General features: G+C 41.2%; 1 protein-coding gene across 2 annotated transcripts in view; it reads left to right on the top strand.

The window, feature by feature from the left end:
• shisa9a (shisa family member 9a) overlaps positions 1-25,569 on the top strand; it is a 69,722-nt gene that overhangs the window by 24,571 nt on the left and 19,582 nt on the right. For both annotated transcript variants that reach the window (XM_086195594.1, XM_086195593.1), the window contains exon 3: positions 23,497-23,721. In XM_086195594.1, the coding sequence (XP_086051720.1) occupies positions 23,497-23,721 (225 nt within the window). The remainder of the gene's footprint in view (positions 1-23,496; positions 23,722-25,569) is intronic.

Genomic DNA, 25,569 nt, shown 5'->3' with positions numbered 1-25,569 from the left:
CAGCGCTGTTTTCAAGCAATTGGAGAAAGAAAATTGGAGTCCAACGATTCCTCTTTTTTTCCCTCTCCGCACCTGGGGCTTGTCACAGGCAACATTAGATCACCTTTGTCACCTTCGTTGACAAAATTATTAGACGTCACATTTTAGTCATTGTGATTGTGTCAGTCTTAGATGGAGAAATCAAAACATGGTCGTTGACAAACACTTTTAGCCTTAATTTTTCTCTATATAGTATGTATAGTGCTGGCTTGCTCAGGCTTGGGTCTGACTGGTCCATCAGTAAAACTCCCAGGAAGTGAGCGATCATCTCCATGTTGCAGCTCTGCTGGAGCTGGTCCGCTGGGCTGCAACATGGGAATTGCAGATAAGCATTTAATATTGGGGAATTCACATTGTAGATATGCAGAGCACTCATGAAGTCAATGGCCACATTTTCAAACATCCGAAACAGCCATTTAGTGTTTTGACCTAGACTTGTTCTATTTTTATTTCACTTATGTTTATTACATGTATTCAAAGGAAAAACACGACCTGGCTCTAATCTTGAATCCTAACAGGAGCTATTAGTCTCACCCTCATACTTAACCCAGCAGCCTCTATAATAACAAAGCAGACTGACTGACGGCAGGATCCTGAGAAGTGATAGCATTTAATTACGAGCAACCTTCCCCCTGCAGTCTTTGACCCACAATCTGCTGCTCTGGCTCTGCTAAAGAGATGCTTTATGTCTTAAAGCTTTAGTCTGCTGCACCTGGCCTTTGGGCTGAATCCCTGGCAGGTTTATGTGTGAAGCACAGCTGTGAGGGGCTTTTCCTGGCCCTTGAAGACAAGACAGAGCAGTGGCCAGATTTCCCCTTGGTCATCCGTCCACAGCTAGCAGCAGCAGGATGAGAAATGCACAATAATACTTGCTGAAGCCAGGCAAACCTTGGAGTTAAATGCAAGCAATAACAACTTAAGCTTTGTGCAGTTCACACAGTATTAGATCAATCTAATCAATCCCAGACTGCAATTAACAAAGCTTTCTGTGTGTGGTGAACAAAGAAAAAGCTTCAAGGTTTGTAGTTGGGACAATGGAGAGCTACGGTAAAAATACCCCCTCGTTAGTTTCTTGAATTGGCTCTGAGCACAACAGTTCGATAAGATGATCCTTTCTCATCAGCTACAGATTTAAGCTGTTTTTCTCGTCGCTTGAATGACATTTAGTAGTTTCCTGCAACAGCACTCTAGCCACATAATTCTTCTCTATGTGTCTCTCTCATGTTCTATTGCAACCCCTGTGCTTTAAAAGCCACAAGACAACACATTAATTATGAAGTGAGTCAAAGTAAAGCTGCGTTTTGCACCTAACTCCATCTGTGATGTGCATTAATGGTCAAGTTCCTCTCCTTCAGTTAAAAGCTATGAGGTGGGGATAATTGTATGGGCCTATAACTGACAAGGGCACACAAAACATACATAACAAATAATCAGTGGTTGTAGGGGTGGGGAATCGCTAAAGAACTCATGACGTGACACTATCCCGACACAAACCTTATATTAACACATGCATGTGCGCACACACACACATGCATGCACACATAAACACACATACGCGTGCGCGCGCGCGCGCACACACACACACACACACTTGACTTCTGACACGCAATCTGTTTATTGATATTTTCCAACTGGAAGAAAAAGACAATAACAAAAAAAAAAAAAAAAACCAATACAACAGCAGTTGGTCAATATAGTGAGTAAATACAAATATGGGACAACTCAGCAAGATAGAAACAATATATACACACAATACAGTGATGATGGGCGTCATATTTTTTTTAGAATAAAATAATACATTGTTCACTTCATAAAATGTACTTGTATGAAAATGATACCATATACAAGGTCATGTTTCAGCCTATAAGACAACAAGAGTTGTGCACCTTTTTCCAATTTTGGCAAACCATAGCATGTGTGAGAGGGAAGATTTCCACTTGATCAATATCAAGCATTAAGCAAGAAGGAATATAAAAGCTGCCTCGATGGAGGTAACTATGGGCTGTGTTACACTAAATCACACCATGAAAGGTTCAATTCGTACCCCAGGAACTTTTGATGTTGATCTAAAAATGTCCTCTGAGTAAGACTTTATAGCAGGACAAGACCACAGGGTCTATGTTGGGTCCACATCTTAATAAATACCCGATAGTCTGAGGTGGGTGCATGTAAGGGTAAAGTTTTGCACTGGATTAGTCCATGTATTGCACAGATATATAATTGATGTATGTCCTACTTCATCTCCCAAAGAGAAATGGCACTTTTGGCACTTTTTGAGAAGGTTTTTTTCTGTTGTTATTTAAGGCAGAGGCTGCATTTAATTAATCTAAGGTGCTTGTAGTGTCAAACCCTCTCCACAGCTGTTCTGTTGAGTGGGACAGGGTCAGCCTTCCTTCAACAGTTTCCTTGCACCACCAGTACAGGCTTTTTATTTCCCCCAAGAGAGTGACGACTACTGAATCGTCATCTGCATACTTCACCGCCATGCTCCTCTCAGATCATTGGAATATAGCAAAAACAGGACTCAGGAAAAGTCCAGTTGCCTAAGGGGCACTGCCTGATGCAAGCATAACAGCAGAGTGAGCGGGTAATCCTGACTAACGACTCCTTTTGAGGAGGAAGTCAAGCATTGAGAGGATGTGTGGAGATACACCTGGAGCTCTTACAGGCTGGCTCAGAGGATGTGGGGAGGAATGCACATTTATGGTTGTTCAGAGACTATTAAAGAGACATTAATGAGCCAACAGTTTCAACGGCTGACATGATGCTTCAGAATGATGAACGTAGGTGCTGGATTCAATCCCAAATACTCTGTTCTGCTGTTGAAAATGCTGAAAATAGCTGCATGCTATACTCCAGTTGAGAGGAACTATTTTTGTTTTCAAGGTTTGTGTCAGTGACCTTTTACAGTTTTTCTCAATTGTTTACACACATTTTCTGAAAGCATGCCTCATACTCAGAACTCTACACACATCAAACAACGCACACACAAAGGGCAAAACCCCTCTATTCTCCTGCAAAATGAAACTTAACATCCAAAACAGTTTTATTTCTACTCAAAATGCTATTTTATTTTCAAATGACACACACAAACCACCATATGAACAGATATAAGAACCTGTTGAATACTGATGTGCTCAATGTGAAACAGTATGATGAATGGAAAACACTTCAGGCCTTTTTTGTTCAGTGTTACAGTACACTTGCTACAGACAGTAGATACATAAATGTGCAGTAAAATATTTTAGAATATTGTTTTTTTTATACTCAGAACACACAAATACCCTGTAACACATTTTGTTTTTCCCACAAAAACAATGTACGCAGTGTACATCTCAACCAACATGAAATTGCACTTTCAGTGGTCTACATACAAAACAACAGAAGAATTATACAGTTACAGTAAACAAAGACAAACAAAAAAAAAAGGTTCTGTGTCCTCTCTTTTTTTTTCAGTCTGGCCGCAGCACCTCATCCACGTCGCAAGAAATTTTTCCCTGCAATTTTGTGGAGCAATTTTTGCCTAGTGTAGTGAATTCAGCCATAAAAGCATCAACTGCTACATCTCCACATGCGTCTTCCATAGCTTGGAGAAGGGGTGTACGTATCTGTGAATTTCGGTCATACACTTTCCATCCCCAGGCAGAAAAAAACGTCCTCAATAGGATTGAGGTTGACCACATGGTCAATCAAAGTGTTTCACATCTCATCAGAGCTCACGGCCCTTGGCCTTCCTTGTCCTCATCCTCCCCATTCTTCTCCTCTTACTCTCACTCCTCAGGCTCTGCCTCTGTTTCCCATGTTGGCATCCATTTCTCTAAAACAGAAGAGCTCACCTGTTGCCGTTTTATGCTAAATCTCTGATGGCTGCATAGTAGGGCAATTAACTTTTGAATTTTGAATGACAGTGTGTTCCTTGTGAAAGCTAGAGATTTTCTTCATGAAAATTGTGCGAAATGCAGAGAATTGTGTGTAGTGTTTTGAAAAAAAAGTATGTTTAAGGACTGCAAGTTGAGTGTAAAGCAGGAATTGTGCTTGTAGTTCAGCAGAATTGGCTCAGGGGGTTGGTGCATGAGCTACATGTTGTGGTCATTGTGTCCAGTATTTGTGTGTAAACAATTGATAAACAAAAACTGTAAGAAACTTGCATAAATTGGCTCCAGCAAATTGAGACAAACCATTGCCAAGGTTATGTTCCAACCATAAATACGCTTATTGTCCATCATTCTTAGTGCCAGACAAATCTGCCCTTCTCTTTTTACTGCTTGCAGAGACTAAACCAAATGTAAAACAGACATCCTAGCTTTATTAATTCGATTCTAATTCTATTTGGAAAAAGAAAAGTACAAAAATTTGGTGGATTTCTCAAAAGTCAATGTCAACTTCATATCACACGGAATGGTCAAAATAGTCAAAATATTAGGAATACCTCTCAGTAGACACTACAACACTATATGCTACAGCCTACAAGAGAAATCAACATTTTTCTCAGACAGATTCATAAAACCCAAACATCATAATGAGGGGGAGAGGATTTATTGTTGACTGCTTAGTGATACTGCATCAGACTCACTTAGGTGTACCTAATAAATGGCCAAAAGAGTGCAGTTAAACTTCATTTTCAATCGCAGGTAAGAGAACAGAGATTAATTATTTAGGCTGCAAAACTGAGGAAAAAAAATCATCATTTGATGCATTCTTAATACAGAAATTGATCGAGGTGGTTTGCCCAAAAATAACTTTAGGTTTGATCTGAGAGACATGATAGTTATGGGTATTTTAGAGAATTAGATGCATTCCTTTCCTTAATCCTGTTACATTAGTAGACATTTGTACCGTATTTTATTTTTGCCTTCAGTTCATGTCCAAATCATTGTTTTGGTGTACTTTTTTTCATCATACAGTAAATACCACTACAGACTTGCAAACTCCAACAAGCAACCATAGAGAAGAGTTGTTGGTAACTGGGTCAGAGCAGCTGACATGTTGTCAGAGGTGTCAGCCCCCCATGGAGACACACATCATTATCATCACCATCTCCCACTGCCTTCCACCCTATCTGTCTGTCTTTGTCTGTCTCGCTTTGTCTCCAGCAGCAAGTTATCCTCAGCTGATGGAGATGCACTCCCACAGCTGACTCATAACACTGGATCATGGGGATCACAGTGTGGCCCAGTAAGTCACAGTAGCACTGCAGAGTTAGCATGCTGCCAATCCCGGAATCACAGAAACACTCAAACAAGATCATTGAAAAAAACAAAAAAACAAAACAAAACTTGGGGAAGAAGGACTTCAACACTCCTCTGGCAAAAATAAATAACCCAAAAAAGACCAGTGAGTTAAAACTGAACATTTTTTTTTGAAGGAGATGGAGGATCGTTGAGACAATCAATAGCCCAGGTGTTATTGTGATGCTCCTGGAGTGCTTTGATGCTTTCCTGGAGTGGTGCTCCATCATGATGATGAATAAGGGCTCGTCTCTGTCAGTCAGTCATGCGTTTTAGAGGAACAGGTATTTATTTCTCTGTTTTTGCTGTGTGTGTGTGTGTGTGTGTGTCTTTGTCTGTGTCTTTGTTTGCGTGCTCACTCGTCTCTCTCTGTGGCCCAGTGACTGATGAGCCCTGTCATCAGAGGAACACTGGAGACGACTGCTCAAAACAGACAAGATAAAATCATTTGACACAAATCCACATTTTTTAAATATTTTGAAATACCATGGTAATGAAACATTTGTGTAAGTGTTTTTCAGCTTCATCCGCGGGTTCATCAGCAATTTGTAAGCTTATGTAATTTTTTTTTTTTTTTTTTACTTTTGTTTTGGTTGACTTTGTATTATATTGTTTAAGTTTAATGTCATAAATTCATTTTTTGTAGCAATAATATATGTTGGTTGGCACGGTGGTGCAGTTGTTAGCACTGTTGCCTCACAGCAAGAAGGTTCTGGGTTCAAGCCCTGGCTCAGGCATGGGATCTTTCTGTGTGGAGTCTCCATGTTCTCCCTGTTCCTGTGTGGGTTCTCTCCGGGTACTCCAGCTTCCTCCCACAGTCCAAAAATGTCAAGAGGGGACGAGGCTGATTGTGAGTGTGAATGTTTGTTTGTCTCTATGTTTTGGCCCTGCGATTAACTGACGACCTGTCCGGGGTGAACCCCACCTCACGCCTAAAGGCTGCTGGAATAGGCTCCAGCACCCCCTTGACCCTTAACAGGATAAGCGGGTGAAAGTGGATGGAAATAACACATTTTTTTTCATTTTAATCATTGTTACTTAGCGTTTACTTTTATGTTGTGCTCCTGCCACATTAGACAGGGGTGCAACAAATCTTTCTGAAATCTTTGTGGGTTCAGGGAGAAAGAATTTAATAGAGAATATTAAAATGTCACCCTATTTTTTTTTGAGAGGGGTAATTTCATGTTTTGGGATGATACATGGATTTGTTTTCTCCTGAGATAAAAAGAGTGTCTGCTTATAGTTGACCAGCACTGGATTCTTCCCGATTTAGACCTTATCTCACGTTATGAAATTGTGGGGGTTCATATATTTTCATTTTTAGGTAGCCTCCTGCTACCTGGCAGCTGGCCATGCCTGAATCAATGTGATAATACGTGACTGCAGAAACACAGAAATGTAATACCATAGGCTATAGAATTAAGGGCACTCCCTTGAGTTCTAATTTTTGCAATGATCAGTGTTAAAATGCCATTCTTGCTTGTGTTTTATGACGTCTTGTACCATTAAAAAAAACCCATTACTGTGTGCAACAAACATAAAAAAAGAATAACCTTGATAGTGGAGGTGAATATTTTCTGTTAAATAATGAGCACTTCTATTAAAGAGACAGGTGGCCCATAATATTATCATGATACAAAGTCACTCGTCAAATATATCTGAACATTTTTTTATCCATCTGCTAGAGTCTTACTTTATGTGTGTCTGCGTGCATGTCTGTTTCCATGCCAGGGCACATGGAAGTGTACTGTGCAGAAGTCCCCCTCTTACAAATGTGCCAGGAATGCACAGAAAGCGAGGGATGTACCATGGACTACTCACACTAGTAAAACAAACCAGACCTACGGATCCCTGCATAGGAGTTAGTTCCTCATAGGCTGACACCAATCCAGCATATTTGTTCAGTGCTGTCCTATTTGTTTTTACTGTACTTGCTGGGCTGGGATCTGACACTATAATAATATCAGGTTGAAGGCTGTCTTAAGACAAATCCAGCACTGCAATGGTTGTGCAATAGTGTGGGCTTGTCACCACCTGGCCCATTTGTGTGGTGTATGTTGCCAACTGTAATCCAAACTAACCAGAAATCCTTGTGTACTGATTTAATGCCATGTTATTGCATATCAATTTATATCATTGTACTCCCTCAGGGCAGGGAAAGGGTGTCACAGCAATAATCTGGTTCAACTATTCTGGGCTGCAGAGCCATTGCAGCTCCAAACCCCTAAGCTAACACTAACTATCTGTATTCAAAGGAATGAGAGAACTTGCTTTTTCACTGCCGTGTCTCATTTGTTCCGAATTCCGCCAAATACCAGATTAATAAAATGATCAGGATTAATCAAGTAAAAATTATTCAAATAAATGTAGTCATTGTGATGAAATTCACCCCACCTCAGTTATTAGTACCACAGTCTCATCACAGATAAAAATGAAATGATGATAGACACTGTCTGGAATGCAGATTACAGTTATGGGACAAACAGGGCACTCGTATGGACTTGGAATAGCTCGAGATAGGTTATTCTGCTAAAAATGTATCTATTTTGTCCTTTAGTGGCCAGTCTCCCTTCAGTCATCAAAGCATGAACGCTCAGACCTGTGTACCTATCTGTCATGCTTCTTATTAATCAATTAAAATTTCTCCCACTGCTCTGCACTGTCGCCTCACAGCAAGAAGGTTGTTGTGGCTGCCTCAAAATGTGAGTCGGTGTCATCACAGCAGGAGATAACATGATTACAGCTGAGTAAAAAAAATATATATATATAGGTAAGGTAGGTAATTGTCCCTTTCAGGGATACATTTAATATGCAAAATTAATTGTGTGATAGGCGGCACGGTGGTGCAGTGGTCAGCACTGTCGCCTCACAGCAAGAAGGTTCTGGGTTCAAGTCCCAGCTGAGGCGTGGGATCTTTCTGTGTGGAGTTTGCATGTTCTCTCTGTTCCTGTGTGGGTTCTCGGTTCTCTCCGGGTCCCACAGTCCAAAGACATCAAGAGGGGACGAGGCTGATTGATACTCTAAATTGACCGAAGGTGTGGCTGTGAGTGTGAATGGTTGTCTGTCTCTATGTGTTGGCCCTGTGATGGACTGGTGACCTGTCCAGGGTGAACCCCGCCTCTCGCCCAAAGGCTGGAAGGATAGACTCCAGCCCCCCCATGGCCCTTAACAGGATAAGTGGAAGAAAATGGATGGATGGATGGATGGATGTTCTATTCTGCACAATGAGAGACTGACTTAATATCTTGTTGTTATGAAATTGCAGCAATTAGACCATATTCCACAGCTCTTCTTTCCAAATAATCTTTTAGCGTACTTTGCTTTCTGCCTCCTCCAGCACATCTGTCAGCACTGATGGTTTTAAACGTCTAATAAACAGGTCCTGTTATCCTGAGGTGCTATTTTATTTGCTCCATTGCCTTTCACGTGTGAGTTGTTTCCATCCACTCGTACATTGTAGATGCCATGAGGTAGATTATTTTGCATTCGAATATGAGAGTGAAATCAGTTGAAATGACACATTATAATGTAGTTAAAAATGCTTGCCCCCATCATCCATGGTTTTGGAGTTGGATACAGATAAATATCTAAGAAACTATTGAGAACACGATAGAGACAGTGGGGAATGGGAAATTGAAGAATAAGCTCAAAAGAAGAATCGATTTGCACGGTGATTTATATTAGCAGAATTTTTTGACAATGCTCATGTGTTTTCCCCTCCCAAACATATTTCCTTCATCCAATCTTTACAACCCATCTCCCTTGGTTTGAGATGTTTACATGTTTAACAGCTTTCAAATGTTTTAGATACTCAAATAATGTCTTACTGTCTAACAATGCCCTGTGAGACGATAGTCAATTTATTGGCTTGCGGTAAGAACAATGCAGAAGGGAGACAGTTGTTTAATTCTGCTACAAATGCCTCACTGTGGGTAGCAGAGAGGGGAAAATAGGAACAATAGAAATCAATAGCACTTCAAAAAGGGAAATGTTTGACAGAGGGGTCTAATCACAAGTGGACGCAGCAGAGGTCATTGTGTCTTAAAGCCTCAATGAGAAACAACCAGGGATAGATAAGCAATACTTTTTGTCTGCTTCTATTTCCCAGCAACGATTTTCCATGAAAGACTTTTCAATATTAGTGAGAGGGAGATGCTGAGTGCTATGGTTCCTCTGCATCTTATCTGTTTGATGGTCAGGTGATAGTTAGTCAGACATACAGTATGTGATCTTGATTTTAACAGATTTGGCTAAACATGCTTCTCTGTAACATATTTCTCTATATCTCAATAAGCATTTCACAAGATCCCTTTCGGCATGCCACCCCTCTGGGCTCTCTCCCTTTCTCTCTCTCTCTCTCTCTCTCTCTCTCTCTCTCTCTCTCTCTATCTCCTAAATGAGGGATGTGCTAATGAGCGAAGACAAAGCTAGCAGCATATGGTGATGATAATGAGATGAACAATGTTAGAAAAACAAGGCCATCTATACAGCTTAGGATCTGACACATTTCTTTTGGAACAGACAGTGAAGTCCAGTGATTTGCCTTGAGGCCAAGCTAAAAGAGATATATTATTCATTGCCATGTATGCTCAAGTCCATAAGGCAATGATTCTGGGCAAATAAAGGGTGCTACCAGAAACGTTGCCTTTAATTTAGCATTCACCGTCATGATTTTGAAAATGCCTTAAGTATTCAATCAAGTTTTCAATCCAAAATTTTTCTAGTTTGTGTTGATTTTTTATATGTGTATATATATATATATATATATATATATATATATATATATATATATAATGTTCAGTTTGAGAAGTTACTACTAATGAGATTGTCTATGTAAGTGTTTCATGCTGCTTCTGTCCCTACAAATGTTAAGAGAGATGCTCCATAATTGGCAGGTTGCGTTAGGCTATGAAGCTGGAAAGCAAAATATAGGCCTTTATCAAGTGCCATTGCCTCTCTTAAAAGCATCCCCCATCAATGGGCCTCATTCACAAAATATTTTTACAAAGAAATTTGTTCTTAAATCACTCTAATTTTTAGTTTTAATTCTAACTCCTCCTGACATTTGTGGCTGGTTCTGCTTTTGTTATGCAATCCTGGGGTGCACTTTCAAAAATGCTCTTTCAGCGTGAGTACAGCCACCTTTTCTCACATTCAAATTTTGCAGGACCTTGCATCCAGAAAGCACGCAGTTGCTCTTCATTTTCCATGTTTGCTTGATTGTGTTCATGCATAAACTCTGTAGGATATGATGTGTCACATGTCTCAAAGCAATCTGACAGTCTGAATTAAATTCTTAATAAGTTACAGCAATAGGTTGACGTGTTTGGTGTTATTCTTTCTTTTTCCTTTCATTGAACTGATTAAAATGGAATAGATAATTTGGTTTTGAAACGAAGCAAGTGACAAAAAGTTGACAAATTATGACCATTTAACCGATGCTTTTAGTCATGTATTTGATATTTATTTATCCATGTAGATATTCTATTATTTAACAATTACTTATAGATAATTGTTTAGCTTGATTTTATATTTCAACCTTTTTGTCTACTTCTCAGCAAAGTATCTCAATTGAACCCACCTCTCATAAGTGGAAATTTTGTGAAAGCGCCAAGTTTAAGTGTCATATACAGGCCTTTCCATGGCAGAAACACACTCTCACATGTTCCATTTGAATACAGTATTTGTTACTTACTATCTGTTTTGAATAATTCGACATTTTGCTAATTGTTTTAGCAAACTGTTTAGACTTTACTTGCCAAGGTTTTTTACAAGTGCTTTTTCTATCTTTCTATTTCTACACTGTCATCTGCAGAAGCATTTTATATTGAACTTCTACCTACTACTACACCATTTGCTGTTTTGTTTGACTCTCATAAAGATGGCACTCTTTCAAGGAGTTAGTTCTCTTGTCAAATAGTTTGAGCTTTTTGGCCCTTTAAATGCCTCCCACTGCTGACAGCACCAGCAGGTAGCTAAACCATGGCGCTTCAGACATCTGCTCCTCTCTCACGGTCTGTTTTTCTCTCGTTCGAGCATGCTTTCATGTTTCTATATCACAAGAAATCAAATTCTATTTTGCCCATCGTGCACCTATGGCCCACTCACCTTATTTAGCCATATAGAGTGTTTTACACCCAGTAAATATTAGTGGCCTCACAGTGAGGCATCTCCTTGGTCTCTGGTCCTCACTGTCCTTAATGCTGCAGGAGGGAGATTCAGACCCAAAGGATGAGGTAGAGAAAAATGCGGCACATCTTATGTTCTGTAAACAGATAGGAGGGCAAATAGTGAGCTCTCTCCACTCCCGCCTCACACAGGCTCACACATAACCTGCTTATCATTTTCAGTGTGACTAAATATGCATATGCTGAGAAACAGAGAGAATTCCACTTGTGCATAGGCAAGGATGTGAGCAAAGTATGTCAGCACAGGGGGGAATGATTTGGGTCATTTACACGGGACATTAAATGCCTCTTTGTAGTTTGTTTAGGATGTTGTTTTGTGTGCAAATTTCCCAGTCACAAAGATATTAACTGTCATGCTGTTTTCAACACGGGCAGCAACTCTGGACAACTGCACACGTCTCATCTTTCATTTTGAGCTTCTATTTACACAGGTTTTCTTTGTTGGTGCAGACTTTTGTGCCAAGCTCTATTCAACATTAAAATGTTTTGCTCAGCCATACCCCAAGATGACTCATGAAATTGCCTCTTTACCAAAGGCAGGTCTTTCAATAAAATGTGCAGGTTTTTAGGTTTTTTTTTTTTGTGGAAACAATACCTGAGAGAGCTGTTGGGAAATGACCTAGAAGGAGCTCCGTGGAGGCAAGTGGACATGTTAAACACGGGTGGAGAGAGATGAACAGACACACCAACAGAGCAGCAGGCAGCCTGACATAGGTTGCATAACAATTACTTTTTCAGTACAGTACACCCGGTCTGCCTGTTGATATGTGGGCGCGGGTGACTGTGGGACAATGCGAACTCACTGTGTGCTGTAAGGCAGCAAATACTACATGAGAGAATACTGTTGCCATGACAAAAGTAGGGAAGAGAGATGAGGAGGGTTGAGTAATGACAGAGGCAGTTTTGCAGATGAAAAAAAAGAGGGTTTATCCATTTGCAGAGTGAGGAAAAAGAGAGAATAATAGATGAGTCAGCTGCTTACAATTCTCAGCACCGAATCAAACAAGCAGTGAAATTACACTGTACAGCCAGTAGTGATGGATTCAGGCCAAGCATGCAATGGAAGCACTCCTACATACATGTGCTCTGGCTCTCTCTTGATGTCTTTGCCTCTGTGTTTTTTTTCCCTTCCTTTCCATTTTTCCTTTGTACACACACTACAGTAACGTCAAGGGACACAGTGGAATGTGTTGTCTACCCTATTTCCACTCCTTCAATGTGCAGCAGAATAGAATATTCTTGTCTGGGTTATGACAAAAGCACAGATAGCATTTCTGCCCCAGGAGAATTGCCTTCTTATAAATGCTAGATGTCTGGCTTCTCAGTAGGAAGCCAGCATGGCTACAAGATCACTCAGAGTTTAGGTGCTGCAGTGACTCTGCCTGTGCAGCATTATGCAGCGCACACTCATGTTGTGTGTTGCTGACTGCACTGTCTGTTACCTGGTGATCATAAGCGCATCATCCACATGCTGTCTCATCAGTGCAGCCACGCTTACTGTAATCCTGACATTTCTGTGCCTTCACCCTGCTCTGTGAAGTCATGTAAATGTCTTTTTCTCCCATTGAAAAATGAAGTTCAAGCTGTGGCATATATTTCAAAGCAAAAGCAGGATGGAATTAACAGTTCCATAAGTAGTCCTCTGTGATTACTGCATATAAATAAATGTCAATTTTCATCCTCTTGCAGTGTCTGGTTCTGCTTTAAGCCAATTTACCAGAGACTGTTACACTGGTTCTGCAGACAGGAGGAGAATGTGATAAATCTTTCACATTGGCCAGCAGTAATCTTGCACAGCCAGACGTCCATCTTGTCAAGCTCCCCAATGTGATGAGGTCTTTGGAAAATCATTTGACCTTTAGAAGTCCTCTCTGGATTTCACCATCAAAAAAAAATACAGTAAAACAGTTTCTATGATTATGTTTTCTTTAAACTGATCTGAAATTAATATGGTGTGTTCAAAATTATGAAATTTTAATTTTAGCATGACATTAAAGTTATTTGTAGGTTTGCTAGACCCTTATTTTCAGGTTTTTCGATCAGCTGCATGACAAAAGGGGGCCCACACATTTTGTGCTTAATGTATAAGCAACCATATGAAATATGACCTAAATACTGGTATACTGTATATGGTGTTTGAGGAACCTCCTTAGAATTGACCAGATTGTAAAGTTCCCCTTCCTTCTCCAGTCTTCTGCGGTTTTATTTTATCTTTCCATCCTTGCTAATGTCAGCAGCTTACACTGAGGGGCTGTATGAATCTGCCTGAGCAGTGCTATGCAGAACACAGTCATGTTGTGTGTTGCTGATGTGCTGTTGTCAGTAAGAAAAAAAAAAAAAAAAACTGTGGCTAAAATGGTGATTGTCTTGCATTTCCTTATCAGCAAGACACTTCTTTCAGGATGAGCGTGAATACTGGTTCATAAGGTGGCCACAAGGTCACAAAGTAATACAGGAACTGGAAGGATAAAATGTTTTTGAGAATGCAGTGCACCAATTTGTGAGTACTTTAACATCAAAATACAGTTATTGGCTGAAGTATCAGTAAAACTATTAATGCAGCTTTAACGCATAAATAAACCTCATCTTTGAGGAACTACCTTATCACATTGGAAGAGTTTGTATGTCCCAATGATCTCAGGAGCTCAGTTGTCAGGGGCTTTTATGCCCGTGTTAGGGTCACCCAAGAGAAACAGGTCCTTGGGAAGGGACCACCCAGAAAATAGAGGCGACTTTGGCCTCTATAGGAAGGGCCAAAGTCATCTCCATTTTCTGAGTCGATGGAGGAGATATTGTGGAGGAGGGGGGTGATACTTCAAAGACCTCCTCAATACCACCAACACATCTTCTATTGAGGAAGCAGTGCCTGAGGACTCTATAGTGGGCTCTCTGGGAGATGGATGACATCCGCCTGGAGGTCCTCAAGGCCCTGGATGCTGTGGGGCTGTCTTGACATGACTCTGCAGCATTATGTGGACACCAGGGTTATTGACAGAGCAGGTGGTGGTTCCCCTTTTTAACAAGGGGGATCAGAGAGTGTGTTCCAACTATCACTGGATCATACTCCTCAGCCTCCCTAGCAAAGTCTATTCAGTGGTTCTGGAGAGGAGGGTGCATTGAATAGCAGTGTGGTTTTTGTCTTGGTCGTGGAACTGGGGACCAGCTTTGTCAGCTTAGTTTGCCCAAGCAGTCTAAATGTGTTTCGTGGACTTTGTGGAGAAGTCATTCAACTGTGTCCCTTGCGGGATACTGTGTGGGGTGCTCCAAGAGTATGGGGTATCAGACCACCTGAATCGGGCAATTCGGTCCCTGTATGACCGGTGTCAGAGCTTGGTCTGCGTTACCAGCAGTAAGTTGGGCTCATTTCCAGTGAGGATTGGACTCCGCCAGGGCTGCCTTTTGTCACTGATTCTGTTCATAACTTTTATGGACAAAATCTCTAGGTGCAGTCAGGGTGTTGAGGGGATCCGGTTTGATGGCTGCAGGATTGGGTCTATGCTTTTTGTGGACGATGTGGTCCTGCTGGCTCCATTGGGCTTTGACCTTCAGCTCTCACTGGATCGGTTCGCAGCTGAGTGTGAAGCGAATTGGCACCTCCAAGTCCAAGTCTATGGTCCTCGCCCACAAAAAGGGTGGAGTGCCATCTCCAGGTTGAGGATGAGAACCTGCCCCATGTGGGGGAGTTCAAGTACCTTGGGGTCTTGTTCACAAGTGAGTGAAAGATGTATCGTGAGATTGACAGGCAGCATCTACAGTAATGCGGACTTTGCATTGGTCTGTTATGGTGAAGAGGCAGCTGAGCTGAAAGGCAAAGCTCTCAAGTTACTCATCAGTCTGTGTTCCTACCCTCATCTATGGTCATGAGCTTTGGGTAATGACTGAAAGGATGAGACTGCGGGTACAAGCTGCTGAAATGAGTTTCCTCCAGAGGGTGGCTGGGCTCTCCCTTAGAGATAGGGTGGGAAGCTCCGCCACCTGTGAGGAGGCCTCCCCGACGCCTCCCTGGGGAGGTGTTCAGGGGACATCCAAATGGTAGGAGGCCTCAGGACACATCGGAGAGACTATGTCTCTCAGCTGGCTTGGGAACGCCTTAGGATCCCCTGAGATTAGATGGATGAAGTAGCCGGTGAGTTGGAAGTCTGGGTCTCTCTGCTAGGTTTACCCATTAAGGATCGTAGGAGGGGATGAGCCTATCCCAGCTGACATTGGGTGAGAGGCGGAGTTCACCCTGGACAGGTCACCAGTCCGTCGCAGCACTGTCAGGAGCAATTAGGGGCTCAGTAGCTTGCTCAAGGATACTTCGACATGGTCCCCAGGAGAAGTGAGGATTGAAACAGAGACCCTTCAGTTGCTAGACGGACAGTCTCCTTCTGAGCCATCCTGCCCCTATTGTGTTTTTCAAATATCAGATTTAGTGGTGTAGTGACTTGATAAGATGATGATGATGATGATGATGATGATGATGATGATGATGATGATGATGATGGCGTATCTCTAGGATGTTTTACATAGTTGTTACTTGGGGCACCACTCATAATTTGGTTTGGTCGAAGAACAAACGATCAGTCTCAGGTTGCGGATCAGTGGCTTGCATATAAATATATAAACAAGTTGGAACACTTCTTGGAATTTTAAGAGGATTTACTACAAATAAGAAAACACGTAAGCCAGAGTAATAATTCCAGCAAAGCAATTAAGGCACATGTGGCGTATCAGACATGAATTATAAGCTTTATCTGACACTGATTGTTTCTCGTTGGACAAAACTAAATTACAATGAGTGGTGCCCCGAGTAACAACTGTGTAAAACATCCTAAAGATACACCATCATCATCATCAGCAGCTTATCAAGTCACTACAGAGGGCAAGCATTTGCTATAAAATATTCATTTAAAATATGGGAGGCAGTGATGAAAAAAAAGGGGTATAAAATACCAATACCTGATTATTCCTTAGGTAACATAACTTTTAAGTTATCAAAATAAATGAATATACCAAATGTATATGAATCACACATTTGCATTGAAATATTTAAATAAATACAGGAAGCGGTAAAAAAACAATAAGGACTGGTGTCCAATATTTCCATTCAAGTACTAATATCTGTTACTGTGTTTCGGAGTCTTCATAGTTACTTAACACTAAATCTAAATGACAAAAGTGTGCTTGCAAAACTGGAAATTAGATATCAGGTAATAACAAGATTCAGATTAAATCAGTGAACCCAAGTTATGCTGCTTTCACTGAAGCAGACATCTAATTTATCATTCATGCCAGTTACATTTCCTATTTACAATGGATTTTAATACCTGATTATCAAGAGCTTGCTTGGCACAGCATGCAAATTAGCACACTGCAATGCATGTTGCCACTATAGTTAGTGTGAAAGCCCTCTCATAAAATTGCATCAGTCAACAGTGTTTCAGTATTGCCATGGCATCAACATAACTATCTCACTACCTTCCACATCCTGTCAGTAAGAAGACTCTGGATACCATTTAGTGACAATAGACGACATGGTTTAAATGCTGTAGCTTAAGATGTATTGTAGGCCGGCACTAATAAGCCTTTGCTTCTGCCTGAGCCTTTTTCAGTCAAATTGTTTAATTTGTCTACTTCTGTTTCTGCTTATTTTAAGCGTATAAATAACTGAAATAAATGACTGAATTGAATTGAACTGAAATAAATTGGGGGTTCCAGGGTGGTACAGTCGCCTCACAGCAAGAAGGTCCCAGTTTCGAAACCCGGCTCAGGCACGGGATCTTTCTGTGTGGAGTCTGCATGTTCTCCCTGTTCCTGTGTGGGTTCTCTCTGGTTCTCCAGCTTCCTCCCACAGTTCAAAGACATGCAAATGGGGACGAGGCTGATTGATACTCTAAATTGACTGTAGGTGTGACTGTGAGTATGAATGGTTGTCTGTATTTTGGCCCAACCTGTCCAGGATGTATCCCGCCTCTCGCCCAAAAACCGCTGCGATAAGCTGCAGCCCTCCCCCCCCATGACCCTTAATCAGGATAAGTGGAAGAAAATGGATGGATGGATCGATACAAATTGTTCACCTGTTCTTGATCACAACATCCAGTTATTCGGCATGTCCAAGGTAACGTCACAGGCACAAGGTGGCTACTAGCCCTTACCTTTCACCAAATATATCATGTGGCTGTTATCATCACAGCTTGACTATGACTGTTAGAAACATCTTTAACACATCTATGTACTCCATATCCCACCATTTGCCTTTCTCTCTGCTACACATTTGTTGTTCTATTCTTCAGCCACTTTAATCTACTTTTAATTACAAGTTCTTTTCAAGTGATACGATTCCCCCCTGAATTCAACCGTTCATCCTTTCTTTGTATTTTGCTGCTCCTCTAATCTTGGGAATACACTCTACCAGTACTGGAGTTCGTTCAAAGGCTGTGTGTGTGACCTCAGAGAATCAGTTTGTTTTGCTTTATCTTGGTGAGCCTTGGTGACCACACAAACACACTCCCTTTGCATCCCTTCTATCATTCTGATGGACATCCTGGCGACAGCTGTCGGTCATCCTGCTGAATGAGTTCACAGTGGATATTTATTCTTACTAGGACAATTACATGTGTGGCAGCAGGCCCAACACCAGGATGAAGTGACTGAGGGGGCAGTTAAAAACGGTGAGGAGGCAAATCTTTTATGGACTGCATTTCTGTTATCACGCACTGATGATGTCATATATGGTGTGACCAAATTTGATGAAGATTTCTGGGTCATTACGCTAAACTAGTCCTGTGGCAGGTTTAATGATATGCATAGATGTAACCCTGCCATCATCAGCAAAAATGTTTTTGTTGATTTCAGGAGGGATGAGGTCAATCATAAACCAGAGTGTCTACAATTTAGGCAGTATATAATTCAAAATAATTGAATTCAAACAGAGGAGAACTCTGTAGAGTGCATTCTGTACAAATAAAAGAAACACGGATTGGCCCCAAAAATGTGACCTCACTCCACTACCACCAAACAGCAGACAGGATGAAGCAAACTGTTCAATGGTTAAAACAAGCAACAACAAAAAAAATGTATTAATGAGCTTTAGCGGTTCTGACAGATAGGGATTGTTACCTCTAGACAGCACAAGGCTTGCTGTCTCCCATTATTTCAGTCTTTGTGATCATTTATTTGGGCTGGATAGCTTCCTACTTACCATACAGACATGAGAGTGCTATCTGTCTTCCATCAAGCTGCCAGATAGTGAAGGCGTAGTAACTAAAATGTTAAATTATTGCCATACGCCAAAACACAATGAAATTATAACCAGATGTTTACTTGTGGCTCACTGAGGTTGTAATTTGATTTGCCAGCTTGTCATGTGCACTCAGCCAACTTGGCACAAAAGACATGAGCTCATTTAAACACTTGTTTAGAGTCTCTCAGTCTTTGACTATTCAAATTTAATCTCACCGCATGTTTTATGATTAAAAAGATCAATAATTTCCATTTACACTGACAACTTGTTGCCTTTCTTTATAATTGAGTTTTGAAAGGTTTCGCAATCACCATACCATTTCCATTTGTGTTCATGGATTCCCTACAAACAATTTGACTGCAGAGTGCTTAGAAATATGGCTATGTAGAGAGATGTGTGTTGATTGGATATTGAATTTTTCAATTGTGCTTTGCTACCAGATAAAAAACTATCATATAATGAGAAAAGTGGTTGTCCATTGTGGCCCCTATGAAAAGTAAAGCAGTGGCCGGACTTCAATCGTAGAAAAATTCTTTTAATGAAAGAGGCTTCATCATCATGACTTCTCGCTCTCAGGACCATCTCTTCCTTATCCTTTTCACTGTGGATATATTCCCAACCCCTCACACAGCGCTTACCTAAGTTTACTTGAATTCTCTGTTTTTATGCCTTGTAATACATTTTTTTCAAAACAAAATAAAGGTTTACAGATATGTCATTTCCAAATCTGTACTTGTATCACAAATGTTTCATTTCACTGGGGAACCCTATTTTTTTCCTTTACACAGCTTCACAGGTTGTGTTAACACCAGCCTTGTTTAGTCCCATTGAACCAAACCCTGGAGCCTTTACCTCCTTGGTGCAGTTCCTTTTGGTTGGTGTGAATGCTGGCCTCGAACTCTGGTGCGGACCAGTCAACTGCTCTCTGGTCCGGCTGGTAGGGGTGGTCTCGGACTGCTATCAAGTGAACTCTAGAGTGGTTTACTTCTGGTGTGAACCCCATCCGCACCAGTCACAGGAAGGGTGCTGTTTTACACGTCATAGTCTGTTTGTATGATGAGCCAACTTTGTGATTTTAACATGTATGTTGTATGTATGTATGTATGTTGTGAGCTTTTTAATGTCCACTTACCTCACTGGTTGCGCTTGTATGACAAAGGAAAAAAAACATTGAGGTAGGCTGTCATTATTGCCTGTTGTCTTCTGTGATATGACCATCTGATTGCAGAGCATCCTCTGTGACGTGCATGTATTAATACATTATTTATTAGCTGCAGTCCTCCCAGCCGTTCATATACGCAGTCCGTTAAAGTCTGCTGATACGCAGTCCAGATCAGCACCAACATGAAAATGAGCAGACGATGCTCCGTGATGTACAGTAAGAATTGCAAGGGGTTTGTCGTCTACCCGCTTTAACTGTATAAGCAATCACCCAACGGCTTTGCTTCCACGTGACAATTTTTGGACAGTTTGAGTTTGGCCTTTGTGAACGTGAACCAGACCAGTTGAGAAATTGCAACAATGTATCATCCTTGCTTTAGTTTGAATCAGAAAACTGACCTTTTGGTGTGAACACGACAACAATGTCTCTCATTGCAGAGCTCTTTTTAATTATCTCTGTGTAGTTTGAGCCTCTTCCACGGCTAAATGATTAATCTATTTTCAATAAATACAACTTGCTTTTCCTTTATAATTAAGCTTTGCACCTTAATGACGATTCCTGGCTCAACAATGCACGGGGAGCAAATGTTGGGGGAAATTAATTTCGGCGGGTTGTGGTGACATGTGGCTGAACAAAAGTCGCCTGTTTAAACACCTAGTTAAGGAAAAGGAGAAAGGACGAAACAAAGTTTATTAATAGGGCTGTTCATCTTTTTCTTTTCTTCTCTTGTGTTTTCTGCCTAAATGACTTTGTCCCTTTGCTCCACACAGCTAACTCTGTTCATTTTTTATGCATTTGACCTCACATATTTTCACTGCCTCATCCCTCTCCCATTCTTCTATTTTACTTTTACAATCCCTTGTCTGTCTCTCTCGTAACTTTTCCTTACTTCTCAAACTATCAAGTAGCACTGTTGGGGCTTTTAACGGACTCTTAAACCTTCAGTAACAGGAATTTGCAATTATCTGTCAGGCTCGGAAGCTGAAGAGAGTATCCTCTGAATTCCCACACACATTGAAACATTTGGCTGTGCGCCTCTGCCTAGCTTCCCTGCCTCTCTTGTACAAATGTGTGGAGCTGCCGGCGCCTCCCTTTTTTTCATCTGTACATTCCTCCGATATGTTATCGTGCCCATCTGGTTTCTGCATCTTCCAGAGGAGGTGGAGCTTTAGGCGTTGTTACATAACTTAAGTGTGGAGGAAGGCTGATCCATTGACTAATCAATTATACTCATGCTTGAAAAGACTACTTTTAAAATGTGCAGGGGTGCGTAGGACTGATTGCAGTGCTAAATGCTATCAGAACACAAAACCTAGAGGATGTTTTATTATGAAGTTAAGTGGTGAATACTGAGGAAGTGATTTAAATTCATTGCTGTATGGGTTGTGGTGATGTTGGAGAGTAAAACAATACAAACCTTTAAAAATGTAAGAAGAGCACTGTGTAACAATTAGCAAATTTCCAGACTTTTATAAGACATCTGTTTCACAAAGATCATAAACAGGCGGTGACAGAATTCACTGCACATTTTGTAATTTAGCAATAATGCAGGATTAAAGTTTAGTAAATCTGAAACAGTAATGTCTTATCACATATAAAATGACAAGCCGACAATAAACTATTTGTACTTGAATTTAGCAAAGTATAAAGAGAGAAGGATGGAGGAAATATGTAACGGGAGCCCAGCCTTTTCTGTTTTGTTCAGATAATTGACTACATTTCACAAGATCTTTATCAGATTTCCCTAGAAATTCCACTCATTTACACAGGGAAAAATATCCTAATGTTAAATACTGTATATGTGACTATTATTAGAATGCTATACACTGGATTAACTTATTTGCACCTGCAGCTTCTTGCAGACGCTTGTCCTCAGTTCAGCAGTTTACAGTTCAGCTGTGTGATGAACAAGCAGATTGCGAAAACTGCGAAAGCTTGCTCACGGTAGCACAAAGGACACTTGCACTAGCACTTGCTCTTATTCAAATTGTTATTCATTTTAGCTCAGATTTTGTGGATTAATGAGCCCATGACTTGAAAAAGAAGATTTTGGATATTTCCAGACGATGCACTTGAGATTTTGCAGTCACATGATTTTGGAGAGTTGCTGTTGTAGTTGATAGTCGAGTGGCCCTGAAAGGCAAAACACAACGATATTTCATAAAACACAACAACATTTGGGTCAGGTCAATTATGTCGTTTCCTGTTCCTTTTGCATACTACTCTCAGCAGCATCCTTTCGCAAATTTTAAACTGAGTTTGAAAGGATGGAAAAGGATATTGAAATCATAAGGGACTATTTTAAAACCGTTGATAACTAACAAGGGTGGCTAATTGGCCAATCGTTGGTGGCTATTATCACGTTTTCTGTTCCACAGTCGGTGCGCAGTCTCATGGGAATAACACTGACACTTCTAATACAGTTGATGAAGATGTTTTTTATTACTTCAGGGTTGTTGTTTGTAGGTCCACATTTGAGCCACGTGATTCTGCGGGAGAACCCGTCTGTGCAGCCAGATATCGCCATGCCAAATGGTTTTAATTTGTCATACCCGTCTACATGCCACAAGTAATTTGGACCCATAGAATAGTACGTGCAGCTAATGAACCAACGACGTGTCCGCGACAAGGTCCTGCATGGGTTCAGTTCTTGAAGCATCCGCATTACTGTGTCTCTTTTTACACAGAGGCCATATTTTGCTTTAGAGTCAACGACATAGTCCTGTATCCAAACATCTGTCCAGGTCCGCGCAACTCTGATAAAATAGCCCTTCTGATGTGACTTGTTGAAGAGTAGCTGCCCGTCTCCTCAGTCCCAAATCTTTCAAATGTACTTTCAGAGTTCCACGGGACAATTTAATGCCATGATATGTCCTCTTCCATCCTTTAAAACTCTGTTTAAAATTTGCGCAAGGACCTTGCTGAGTAGGACGCAAAAGGAACAGGAAATGACATAATTGAACTGTTGCCAAACTTGGGTTCATCCAATCACAAACAAGAATGTTGTCCCGACCCTTTAAGTAATCTGAAATGTCGTCGTGTTTTGTGAGATGTTGTTGTGTTTTGTCAAATGTTTTGTTTTTTAAAATGTTTTTGTGTTTAGTCAAATGTTATTTGTTTTTGGAATGTTTTTGTGTTTTGTGAAATGTCATTGTGTTTTATGAAATGTTTTTGTGTTTTGTGAAATGTTGTCGTGTTTTGTGAAATGTCGTTGTGTTTTGCTCCTCAGGGCCACCGTATGATAGCCATGGGGCGCCATTAGCTTCAAGATAATTACATGTGGCTGGCTCCCTTTGCACTCTGGAGTCACAGAAGTAATGCAGCAAGCAAATTGTTTCTGGGGTTTAACTCCTACTGTTAGAATGAAATCATGGTTACCAGCAGCCCAAATGAGTAGCTTCCATAAAATTTTACGTTTAAATCTGTTGGGAAGTGCAGATCTGCCTCAACTTCTTGGCAGACGGATTCCTCTTCAGGGAGCCATGGTCATTTAGCTAATTTTTAAGCCCTTCAAAAAGTGTAAAAAAAAAAAAAAAAACAGCTTCAGTTTATGTTCTTATCAAGCAAACTTCAAGCCCAGACCTCTTTTTTCAACACTACAAAACTAACCTAAACCTGACTTTAAGATATCCTGTCATGTATCCTTTTCCACAGAGGGTGGTCAGATCAACAACAACATGGCAGCAGGCTCCAACATAGTCCAGCAGCACCCTTACCCTGCGCTTAATCAGCTGGCTCACGTCTATGATCAGCAGCAGCAGCAGCAGCAGCAGCATCAGCAGCAGCAGCTTCAGCAGCTTCAGCAGCAGCAGCAGCAGCAGCAACATCAACAGCAACAAAACAAAGATATCAACAAATACGCCTCCCTGAAGGCTGTGGGTAAGTGTCTCTCAACTAAACCATTATCTTAACATTGTAAATGAAATGAAACAGAGTATGTTGTGCTATTTGGACATGAGCAGAATGATTAGCAGCTGTTGATGCTGGCTCTGATTCTGGCAGTGTTGGGCAATGCATAGAGGACCTTTATGATTCTTGATATTGAGGTCACCATCTGAAGCATTTTGGGTTGCAATGAACCATTGCTGTTTAGGAATTGCCTCTTGCCGTGTATTTTCATTTATGTGCCGTTACAAATATGCAGCTGCAATGTGACTAAACTACAGCAGTTGCCAGCAACAGATGTTATTGAATTTGCCAGCAAACTGGACACACTGTAACAGAGAAACAGTCTGCTCATCAAGCTGTTGAACTGCTGAATACATGCGACCAAAATTCAACAAGCTCACTTACTAATGCAACTGATTTGAGGGGGAATGAAGCTCCACTATTGAGGTTTATCCATCTAATTGATGCCACTTACCCTACGATGCACCCAAGGGTGTTTTTCTGTGTTACATTTCTAGACAAATGAATATGGGAACAGGTGCATACCCCATGGATGCAGAGTGTTCCCTCCCTGACACCTCAAGACACCTGAGCAACTAATGCTTTTGCTCATGGGTTTTAGCCTCCTTTCTAGTACGCCTGCCTCCCAAGCTGATGTGGCAGAGTTTGAGTCCAGTAGTTGATGGTCTTTACACAGCACAGGTTACACATACAAGAAGAGGAGGAGGAGCTGTTTGTACGGAAGGTGTGTGTGTGTGTGTGTGTCTGTGTCTGTGTGTGCACATGCACGTGTGCACATCTATAGCTGCACTTAATAAAGATAGTAGTACTAGCAATATACATATAATAATAATTGAAGTGGTATCACAAAGAAGTAAAATAATTAAACACATAAATCAGTAAATGAAATAAATATATAATATAAAAAAGGAAATTTAGGGAAGAGAGTGAGACAAGTACAGGATAGAGAGAAAAAAAGCCACTTGGTGGTTGTGTGTGGTACCATTTAATCAGAGGTCCCACTGTGAACAGGCAGAGGACAGGTAGAGGGGGCCCGGTGACCTTTTTTGTCATGTCTGCTTTGGGGCCTCACTCTGACCCTTGAGAGGGTGCTGGTGCAGACCAAGACCGCCCTGTCTGGGGCCAGCCCTTCGGTGCTTGCCAGCTCCATCAGAGCAGCTGGAAAGTGTTATTTTTCAGTACTTTTAGAGAAAAATCGGACCAATCAGACCTTGCTCTCACCTTGCCTGGTGATGTAGGGGTTATTGATCAGTCCCCCTCTCATGCCAAAATCATCCTAGCAAAGAATTACAGCCTCACACCACATGATACCACACATCTCAGCACTGGGTGACTTAAGTCTCATCCAGCACTGTCAACTCCTGCTAATGTATGATGAAACCACATGTACAGACAACAGCATGAGACGGATATTTTCACATCACTTCTCCTTGAATCAAAGTCCATTTTTGCACATGTGCAGTAAGTGCTCTTGTACTCACTGCTTTGAGTGGTCTGATTTGTAGCATCACATTTCCAAATGCTAAAGTCAGTTTAGTGTTACAATTCCATCCATCCATCCATTGTCTTCCGCTTATTCCTACATTTAGGGTCGCAGGAGCCTATCCCAGCGTCAACAGGCGAGAGGTGGGGTTCACCCTGGACAGGTCGCCAGTCCATCGCAGGGCCAACATACAAAGACAAACAACCATTCACACTCACAGTCACACCTACAGTCAATTTAGAGTATCAATCAGCCTCGTCCCCTTTCGCATGTCTTTGGACTGTGGGAGGAAGTCAGAGTACCAGAGAGAACCCACACAGCCACGGGGAGAACAT

Source organism: Aulostomus chinensis, chromosome 23, assembly GCF_037954235.1.
Source record: "Aulostomus chinensis isolate RoL2024-O1b breed Wild chromosome 23, RoL_Achi_v1.0, whole genome shotgun sequence".
Taxonomy (NCBI): domain Eukaryota; kingdom Metazoa; phylum Chordata; class Actinopteri; order Syngnathiformes; family Aulostomidae; genus Aulostomus; species Aulostomus chinensis.
The sequence above is the reverse complement of the archived record's forward strand: the minus strand, read 5'-3'. Positions and strand labels throughout refer to the sequence as shown.